General features: G+C 29.4%; 2 protein-coding genes across 2 annotated transcripts; both read left to right on the top strand.

The window, feature by feature from the left end:
• The first annotated feature begins 5,058 nt into the window (after positions 1 to 5,058).
• On the top strand, positions 5,059 to 10,657 carry Mys45a (SDA1 domain containing protein Mys45A). The gene is made up of 10 exons (XM_083099864.1): positions 5,059 to 5,213; positions 5,336 to 5,431; positions 5,662 to 5,766; positions 7,793 to 7,891; positions 7,981 to 8,496; positions 8,616 to 8,850; positions 9,064 to 9,199; positions 9,293 to 9,602; positions 9,687 to 10,259; positions 10,340 to 10,657. Exons 2-10 carry the CDS (start codon positions 5,345 to 5,347, stop codon positions 10,538 to 10,540), a joined length of 2,262 nt encoding a protein of 753 aa, XP_082955990.1. The 5' UTR covers positions 5,059 to 5,213; positions 5,336 to 5,344; the 3' UTR covers positions 10,541 to 10,657.
• On the top strand, positions 5,766 to 7,453 carry Orc5 (origin recognition complex subunit 5). Its single transcript, XM_083099865.1, has one exon. The coding sequence runs from the start codon at positions 5,968 to 5,970 to the stop codon at positions 7,276 to 7,278; it is 1,311 nt and encodes a 436-aa protein (XP_082955991.1). The 5' UTR covers positions 5,766 to 5,967; the 3' UTR covers positions 7,279 to 7,453.
• Positions 10,658 to 10,956: the final 299 nt, after the last annotated feature.

Here is a 10,956-nt window from a genome sequence, read left to right as displayed (position 1 = left end):
AAATATATTCCATCCGTGTTACTTTATCATTTTACTTGACAATCTAAATATAATTTGGGAGAGGGGGTTGTGAAAGAACACGAAGTAAAACAATCGAATTATAGATGCAAATAATTAGTATAACGAAAGACTTCATGATGAATAGTTTAATAAATAATCAATCTTAATCAATAAATTAAAATGCTTCTATAATTTAATATTCCGCGCACGAATATTTATATTACAGGAAATATTTCGGCAACGAGAGAATTATCAATAACACCGTGTTCGAACTTGATAAACGGTATCGCGCTATTGTTAATACGTTACACGGCTTTATTATCATTCCCACAGTAACCTTGAGCAATAAAGTAGTGACGTTTCATATATTATCAAATTCTTGCTTTACATAGTCGACCCTGGCGATATAAACAGTACCGCGGTAATGTTCTTGACTTACGATCATTCGCTCAGTGGCTCTTGAGCAGTGAAGTAGTGATGTGAGACGTTTCATATATTATTAAATTCTTTCTCTAAACACAATTGCAAGTGCAACGAGGAACTTTTCGTGAATAAGTGTAAGTGCAACGAGGATTAAAGTGCCACGAGAAAAGAGCGAAGGAAGCAAAAGAAAAAAGGAGGTTTTGGAAGTGGATGGATCAATAAGATATGATGTAAGTCATTAATATAAATTATTTATCACATTCATTATTTATTATATTGTTGCGTCACCGCGTCTTGTCCCGCTGAATGTATTCGTCACCCGTTGAATTCTTTCGAAGAAGATCGTTTTCGCGCGCGTTGTCAAGATATTGTTATAAACAACGACTGTCAGAGAGTCTAAGCACAGCTGTCAAGTTGTGCGGACGAGCGTCTATTTGTGATCCGTTTTACGATTATTCTGAATTCTTGTATGTTACTCGCGATTTATTAAAATTCTTGTGCGCCTTAAATCGCGTTATTATTTACGAGTGCACGAGCGTCAGCGTATGCCGATTGTGTCGCGCGCGTTCGATATATATCGCGTTCGATATATACCGCGTTCCGCGGACGCAACAATATATAAATTATTTATCAATAGTATATATATTCAAAATATACATATTTCTCGTTTCGTTTTATTTCTTTGATAGTGATTCAATAGTGATTTTAAATTGTAACATATATAATACATATACTTATAAAAAATATTCCATTTTATTTTAAAATAATTAACACATTTATAAAATTTTTTATTAATTAATATTTTCAGATACTTCTTATATTTTATAAAACATTTCATATTAATATATTTATTTAAATATTTCATGTATAAAAAAATAGAAATTTTTTTATTAATCATATTTTTAAAAGTTTATATATAAGAAATATAAATTATTTTGTAATTACGCGATATATAACATTAAAATATATCTATTTAAAAGTAAAAATTAATTGCGCACAATAATTAGGTTTAAAATCAATTATTTTGAACATTGCTTTGTATAATAGATGTTCTCTTATCCTTTATATTTTTATTTATCGTTTATATTTGCAAATTTAAATTTATGTACCATATTACAAAATAAATTTCAAATTATGTATTATATTATATATAAAATTATATATAATATAACCCTCCCATGGGGTACACCTTGTCGTGGTGGGAGGGCTTAGTACTTGGATGGTGCCTTGAGGTTTATCTTAAATTTGTCTATTTATAATAAATCTTAAGGTGCCTGAATGGGAAGCTAAGTACTCTTTCGCGTCGTCGGTGCTGTCAACGTGCCGCGGACGGCAAGCGCTTCGTTACCGCGTTTTCGCGTTGTAGTATTCTCGCGTCGTCGCGTTTTCGCGGAACTTTTGGACTTTTCATATAAAATCCCAATTTCATTTATTGTCACGAGTCTCTACTTCCGATGCCAACTAACTGGGATGTTTCGAGTTTGCACACGTTGCTATGCAACGTACACTCTTGCTTCGTGCTTCGTCAAGTGATTCGGCCCGAATTAGTTAGAACTCGATCGATTGCTCGGAATGGTCGTCAATGGGTCCCTTCTCTTTGCTCGTCTACAGCCACACGCACTACGTGTGTTAACCCTGTCGAGGAGTCGAGTGGATTCCCCTAGGCACGATTTTCGCTCGGTAAAAGGGGTTGCCTCCCCATTTTCTAAATTGCTGAATGTAAGCATTTAAAAAATGTGGGTATCCTCTTCTTTTGCCGTCTACTAGCCTGGTGTAGCATATAGCAACCGCGGGAGGCATAATATGTCCGGGCGGAGCACCTGAAATCGTGCTTAGCGGGTCCAGGTTCGATACGAGATAGGATAATTATGCGCGAAAAAGAGTTGGTGAACTTCATTTTCCTCTATTTTCGTCAATCGTTTCGTCTTCTTTCCGGTTTGGGCTTAGTCCTTGCTCGTTGTATCGTTGCAATCCCGACCGGTTGGCTCGAAGTTGATTCTTGTAAGTGAAATGGGATTTTCGCTCGTACCGAAACCGGGAGTGCCGTCTAATGTATAGGTATACATATTAAGTATATACATCGCGCGATCAATTATAAAATTTTTAATACAAGTTCTTATACAAAATTATCGTTTTAACAAAAGATTTTTATCGCTGTCCCTCTCGTCAGATAATATTCCTAAATATTACTAATTAAATATAAAGAATTATCGTATAAGAGTGTGAAGATTCGATGTGATAAGTCAACGATTAAATATTAGCTTCACAAAATTTAACGATCACCTTCGATATTATAGAATCGCGAGTTTATTATTATGAACTTAATAATTCGTTTTTTCAGTTATATTTGTACTTACAAATTTCGTATCGGAAAATATTCATAAATAAATTAATAAATTACGGTTGCGAAATCACCGTGTTTTTCCCGCGTTCTTTTCGCATTCTTAGACAAGATTATCGTTTTAATAAAAGAGTTATCGTTGTTGAAATATTTTTGATTTTTTATACTAACGTGATAATAATTATATCGCGCTCGTATCTATATTGAGAGCTTCGATCATTATATTTATTCGTCGCGTTTTCTCGGGAATTTTAAATCGCGATTTATCTTATAATTTAATCGTTGACTTATACATTAAAGCTTTGTTTATCTTTCCACGTCTTTGAATATTGTTTTTAATAGTTCGTGCAAAATGCTGGTAGTGCAAATATTTTCTTCTATAATTTAAAAGACGATCGATGACTTTATTAATGACTGTTTTAATCGTGATTCTTTACAATGAATTTTATGTTCATATAAACAATACGGATCACAAATGTTTGCTAAAATATCTTCGTCTATCATCATTTGTGTGATATTAATTATATCGCACGCGTGTCTATTGATGGTTTCGATTATCATATTATAAAAATTATGCGTATCTCGCAATCGAATATTCCGATTATTGTCGATTTATTTATTCGTCGCGTTTTCTCGCGAATTTTAAATCGCGATTTATTTAGTAACTTAATTGTTGATTTAGAAGTTTATTCTATCTTTTCATTTTGAATATTTCCTTTGATAATTTATACAAAATGCGCCAGTAATGCAAATACTTTCTTTTACAATCGAAGAAACGATCAATAATTTTATTAATGACTCTTTTGATCATGATTATTTACGTTTATACGTTATTTATATAAAACTAATTAAATTCTATTATTCTTTGTCGATTATTAATAATATGTATCGCGTAATTAATCATCACTAATCAGTCTTGTCTGGTCTATGTAAAAATTTTTAGTAAATTTTATATTATACGTATACTTTGGACACTTTCGTGTAATAAATTTTATTTTGTATTAAGTTTAAAATTATAGTTTATATTAAATTTGTATTATATTTTGTAATACATATTTCTAATGCATTGTATTTTATATATTCTGCATTCAATTTTGTAATATATATATTTGTAATGTAATTATTTTTATATTACATAATTTAATATTTTGTAATGTGTTTTTTATGTGATTGCAAATTAATTATAATTTACGTTGTATATATTATAATTATGTAATATATATTTTTTATATGTATTATATTCTCTGTTTAAAAACTCTATTAAAAAAAATAAAAAAAAATAAAAAAATTTTTCCTCCTCAATTTTTCCTCCCCTATATCTCCGCCTTAACGAAGGCATTTGCCAGGTGAGGAGGTTTCAGTACTCTCTGAGAGTTATGCCGGCGGTAATACGCCGATATTCATATAGTCTATTCTTATATTTAAAATCATTTGGACAACGTATGGGCACACATACATACACATATAGGTAAGTAATTTATAAAAATTATTTTTATAAAAATTATTATTTATCATTTATTATTATTATTTATTTTATTTTATTATTATTTATTATTATTATTTATATATTATTTTCAAAATAATTATTTCAGTGGGTGCATCCAGAAGCACAACCGCTTACTGAGCGGCTAAGTAGCACTCGTGATTGGTGAATTCAAAGATAGAAACCAATCACATTTAATTGCTACTTAGCCGCTCAGTGAGCGGTTGTGCTTCTGGATGCACCCAGTGACTAAACGAGATTAACGTTGCCGTGTAAACGTACTCATTGGCCCATATTCTGAATCCTCTTTTATCGATAAAAGTGCTCCTAAAAGCGGCCTGTAGCCAATCAGAAGGCTTATATGCCACTTTTAGAGGCACTTTTATCGATAAAAGAGAATTCAGAATATGGGTCATTGAACGTAATGCGTCGTCTACAATGAGATTTTAAGGCGTAAGACTTAAGAAATTGACCAATCACAGTCAAGTATTAAGAGAATCCTCGACTGTGATTGGTCAATTTCTTAAATCTTACGCCTTAAGTCTCCTTAAAATCTCATTGTAGACGACGCATAATGTAAATCCTCCTTTAACGAGCTAAACTTCGGTTAGAATAAGTTGTGGAACTGGGCCTAAGAGATTGACCAATCACAGTCAAGTATGAAGAGAATACTCGATTGTGATTGGTCAATTTCTTAAGGCTTAGGGCTTAAATTACCTATTGTAGATCGGGACCGAATAACGCTTGTGTTGACTTGTGTCGCTAAATGGAAAGCATCGTTACAAGAAAACGGTGGCCTGACCGCCCCGTCTTAGGATTCTTTCTGTCTATGTATATCGTGTATCTTGCACGTGGTCTAAGGGACGTTGTTTGATGAATCTCGTAAAACGTTTCAATAAAAATAGTATCGATTCTTAAAAACGGTTTATATAGAAAGCTATTGATCTTAAAATCGCATAAAATTATGTAAGTACATACATATCAATTATATGTATTTGTTTCCATCATCATTTTTTATTATCTTATTGCATATTTTTATTATCTTATTGCATATTATGCTGTTATAACAATTAATTGTTTATTCATAGGTGCTAAAGATGGTTAGACATAACAATCAATTGCCGGATAATCTTCCACAACTGCAGAATCTTATTAAACGTGATCCAGAGTCTTACAAAGAAGAGGTCAGTCTTCAATTATATTTTTTTTTATGAATTAGATTATCATATTATTGTATTTGATTCTAGCCCTTTCTGTAGCATATTGCAATTGTAAAATACAATTGTAAAATAATTTTGTATAGTTGCATATTATCCTTATATAATTTATATCTTTTTGTATTTTTCACATATATATATATATTTAAAAATTAATTAATTAATTAATCAAAAAGAATTAATATGTTTGTTCACAGTTTCTTCAACAATATCTGCATTACAAATCTACTTTAGAAGTCTTTCGTTTGGAACCTACACAGTTTAACAAAAGTCTTGATGAATTGGTAACCTTCTTGGCTCAGGTTAGCACACATAATTAAATTCTGAAGGAGATAAAAATATATATCATTTTTTAATTAAATATTATTATACTCACAAGAGCATAATTTCATCAAACCTTGTGCTTGTTTCTGTTAGACAAGTGTGAGATACAGTCAATAGGTGATAAAAATTGATTGTGTTTTGATATTATCTTTCACATAATTTTAAAGTCTAATATAAAGATGGAAAAATATTTAAAAACGATAAAAAATAGCATTATATGCCGAGAAAAAATCATAGCTGAATTGTATTCTTTAATTGGTGCAGCAAATGAGCCAATGCCAGAAAGTATATTTATATATGGTCATATGGCTACTGGAAAATCATTGATTGTACAAAGTTTGCTTGATTATTTAAAGTATAATGTTAGCTATATTAATTGTATGGAGCATTTAGGCAGTAAACATATATATAACTATATATTAAGCGATTTAACTGCATTTGCAAAAGAATCAAGTACTGATATGTTACTGAAATACAGCTGCGACAATATTATGGATTTTATACTCGTGCTTAAAAAAATTTTTCACAAAGATACACGTCCAATTGTATTAGTATTTGACAAATGTCATAGAATAAGAAATTTTGATGTAACTTTTCTACCAGCGGTCTTAAGACTTAGAGAACTGTCGTGCGTTAATATATGTACAATTTTTATAAGCGACATAACATGGGATAATTTTAATACTAAGATAGGTATGTTGAAGCCCATAAAGATATATGTTCCACAATACACAAAGGACGAATTAGTACAATTGTTATTATTAGACAAGTTAGCGAAATACGACGCAGACTTTTATAAGAATTATTTGAATCTCTTTCTTTCCGTATTCTTTCGATTTTGTAGAGATCTGAATGAACTTCGACACATGGCCAAGATAAATTTTGCCAAATATGTAGAACCTATAGAAAGTAAGCGTATTGAACCAAATAATGTTGCTGCACTGTGGCGTAATATTTCCCCTATTTTGAAATCTAATTTAGAAATAATTTATCTTAGAGTTTCCACGAACGATTTTTTACAACCTGATCATCAAATATCTCGAGAACTTGAGTCGACGACAAAATTAGCTTTGAGTTTCGAATTGCCATTTTATGCAAAGTATATGCTAATTGCATCATATTTAGCTTCGTACATTCCTGCAAAATATGATAAAGATATTTTTATGAAACAACGTAGTAAGAAAAAGAAAAAAGTACGGTCATTTAAGAAATCGGGAGAAATAGATTCGCAAAAGAAATCTTCGGCTTTTACTATCTCGAGGATGCTTGCGATCTTTTGTGCTATTCTTGAGGAAAAAGTAGACATCAATGCTAATTTGCTCGCTCAAATATCTACCATGTGCCAACTTGGTTTATTGTCTGCAGTTGGAGAGAATGTTTTTCAGTTGGACGAACCAAAATTTAAATGCTGTGCAAGCCACGATTTTGTTACAGTTGTAGCTAAAACGGTTGGTCTTGATATGAAAAATTATTTAAGTGTGAATGCATAAATTAAATGCACTTGACATACATGATTCATGTTTAGTTATAGTTTTTTGTACGTTTGTTTATTTTCATAGCTTTACCTAATGCTCTTATTAAATTTTTATTATAGAAGACTTTAGTGATGTAAAATTGCATATTTTTATATCTAAACTAAGATTTAATTTTCATGTATCAAGTACACATAATAATTTTGTAATGCATGAAATAAATTTAGTATGAAGAATATAGTTTTGTGTAAATTGTTCAGATAATTTAATTTTTTCTTTTTAAAAAAAGAGAAGAGAATTTTGAAACCATATTCATTAACGAAATTCTTTTTTTTTTTTTTCAATATAATATATTAATTAAACAATGATAATTATCGATTGTATACATAAATATATTGAAGATAATATTGTGATATAATAATTTATATATATTAATTACATATCATTTTTTATAATTTTAAGAAATTGCTCAATAAAATACACATATGCTAAACACGCTTGTTATGTCGTATCTTTTTTCATGTTATTGCAGGTAGCCCATTGTTATCCAGATGATTTAAAAACATATCCTCAAGAAATTGTTGATATATTACAAACTCATAATACTATATTAGACAATGAAATGCGTATGGTAAGTATGTTATATGTATTATAATTACATTATATAAATACAATGGTTCGTGTGTAACTGTTTAGTATACTTAATTATATTTTTTACAGACATTCTGTAAAGCATTGATCCAGCTACGCAACAAATCACTTTTAGAACCCACTGCACTTCTCAGTTTATTTTTTGAACTTTTAAAATGTCAAGATAAAATTTTAAGACAATTTCTCAAAGTGCATATAATCACAGATATTAAAAATGTCAATACAAAACATAAAAATACTAAAGTTAATACAGCGTTACAAAACTTTATGTTTTCCATGTTAAAAGATTCTAATGCCAAAGCTGTGAAGATGTCTGTAGATATTATGATAGAATTATATAACAAAAATGTTTGGAATGATGTTAAGACTGTTAATGTTATAGCAACAGGTTGCTTTTCTAAAATAACAAAAGTTGCAGTTGCTAGTTTGAAATTCTTTTTGGGAACTGATCCAGAAGACAAAGGTAGTGATGATAGTGATTCAGATGATGAACCAAATATGAAGGAAATTATGATGGCTAATAAAGTAAATAAAAAAACAAAAAAACGACAGAAGCAATTACAGAAAGCTAAACAATTATTTGTGGTAAATATTTTATATAAGTAAATTATTTATAGTATTTGTATTTAATTTTTTTTATGCAATTTATCATAATATTTATCGAAAATACATACTATAACTTTCAGCTTTAATGTGTATTTCAGAAAGCAAAAAAGAAGAAATCTAAGGCCCCACAATATAATTTTTCAGCGTTACATTTAATTCACGATCCTCAGGATTTTGCTGAAAAGCTGTTCAAGCAGTTAGAAAAGAAAAATGATAGATTTGAAGTTAAGCTAATGATTTTAGATGTTATCTCTAGACTCATTGGCTTGCATAATTTATTTCTCCTGAATTTTTATCCATATATACAAAGATTTCTTCAACCTCATCAACGAGGTAAGATTAATAATGTAATTATCATTAAGTCATATTATTTGAATATTGTTTGATTAATTGATTAAATTATTATATAAATTGATTCAGTAATTGATTAAATTGTTATATAAATTGACTTAATTGTTATATTACTTTATTAGTATTTTTCTTTGTTCCAAATCATGAAAAAAACATTCATGTAATTTTCTCAGATAACATATCTGCTTTTTTCAGAGGTTACCAAACTCTTGCAATTTATAGCACAAGCTTCCCATGAATTGATACCACCTGATGTGTTAGAACCGGTCTTAGAAACTTTAGTAAATAATTTTATAACAGAAAGAAATTCCGCAGACGTGATGGCTATAGGGTATATAAATATCTTTTTTAATTATTCATTATAAATACATTTTTATTGTATCTATATATGTCTGTTCTATTTATATAAAATATATATCCACAGTTTAAATACCGTACGCGAGGTATGTACACGATGTCCATTGGCCATGAATGAGGTTCTACTTGAAGATTTAATACGATATAAACAGTATAAGGAGCGTTCTGTTATGATGGCAGCGCGTTCTCTAATTGGAACATTCAGACGTCTAATGCCTCATTTATTACGTAAAAAAGACAGAGGTCGTCTTACAGAAGCCAACATTATGATAAAGCCTTCAAAATATGGTGAAATTCAAGCAAATGAGTTCATATCAGGAGCAGAAATTCTTTATAATCAACATACCGAGAGTAATGAAGATACTGATAGTACAGAAGTAAGAATAAAAATTATATTTTTTAATATATTATATAACATTATTATTACTATATTAATACTATAAAAATCTATATATTTGTAGGAAGATGATGATGATGGTGATGATGATGATGATGATGATGATGATGATGATGAATGGATTGATGTAAGCCAAAGTAGTGAAGAAGAAATCAGCGATGATGAATCGACAGCAAAGGATATAGAAACGGCGAAATCTTCCATTAATGAAAATGACGATAAGAATTTATCTTGTGGCAAGAACAATAGTACAGAGATTATTTGTGAAGCAAATAGCAGAAAACGAAAAATAAATGAAGCCTTACAAAAGAAAAACATCTTAACAAAGCAACAAAAGAAGGCACAGAAATTAGAAATGAAGGAAAAGCATAAGTCAGAACAAAATGTGGATTTAACAACTGAGAAAAAAACAAAAGCATCTCTAATTTCCATTGAACGATTGCTCACGGATAAAGATTTTAGAAAAATTGATATCGCATTAGCAAAGCAACAAGTAACATTCGCTAGAAGTGGCGTTAAAAGAACGCACGATCAAATTGAGACGAATCAAAATGGAGAATTGGTAAAATTGAGCGACATAGAAAATATATATAAAAAACGCAAACATGACAAGGCTACTCGACAGGAATCTGTAAAAGTATGTATAAAATATATTTTAATATTTATACATAATAGAGAGAATAATATTAACTAATTTAAATATTATTAAACTTGTAGAAGGGGCAAGAACAAAGAGATAAATTTGGTTTTAAAGATCGGCGACAAAATGCAATGTGCAGTAGAACGAATCGCGAGAAGAGGAAAGGAAAAGCATTCTCAATGCTGAAACAGAAATTAAAAGGAAAAGTAAAACGATCCTTTAGAGAAAAACAGATAGCTCTAAAAAATCATCTGCTCAAACAAAGAAAAATGAAATAATTGATATATTGTTTAACTCCTTTTTCTATGCAACCTCTTTATCAATAATAATAAATTAATTGTATATATGTATAAAAACACCTCTATATCTCAACTAAAAATAATATTCTTATATAACTACAAATGTGTTACTTACATTTTATTCAATCTTATGGAAAAATGTTCTTATAAAATAGTATATAAATATATAAAATGAATTTAAGTTGATATAATCATAGAATTTATTTTTCATGCTACGTTTATATAAAAAAATCATTTATGTCAAAGTATTTTATTGTGAATAGATGGATATTTGCACAAATTTGATACTTGATAAATGCATACTTGAAATTTGATAATTGCATACTTTTGTTATATGTGAATATAAACTTTGTGAGATTTATAGAAATATCAATTCTCAATGTAAAATAAAAAGC

Source organism: Camponotus vicinus, unplaced genomic scaffold (genome assembly GCF_025532165.1).
Source record: "Camponotus vicinus isolate PSW18456_S1 unplaced genomic scaffold, iyCamVici1.0 SCAF_5, whole genome shotgun sequence".
In the NCBI taxonomy this organism is placed as follows: domain Eukaryota; kingdom Metazoa; phylum Arthropoda; class Insecta; order Hymenoptera; family Formicidae; genus Camponotus; species Camponotus vicinus.
This window is presented reverse-complemented; position numbering and strand designations above follow the sequence as displayed.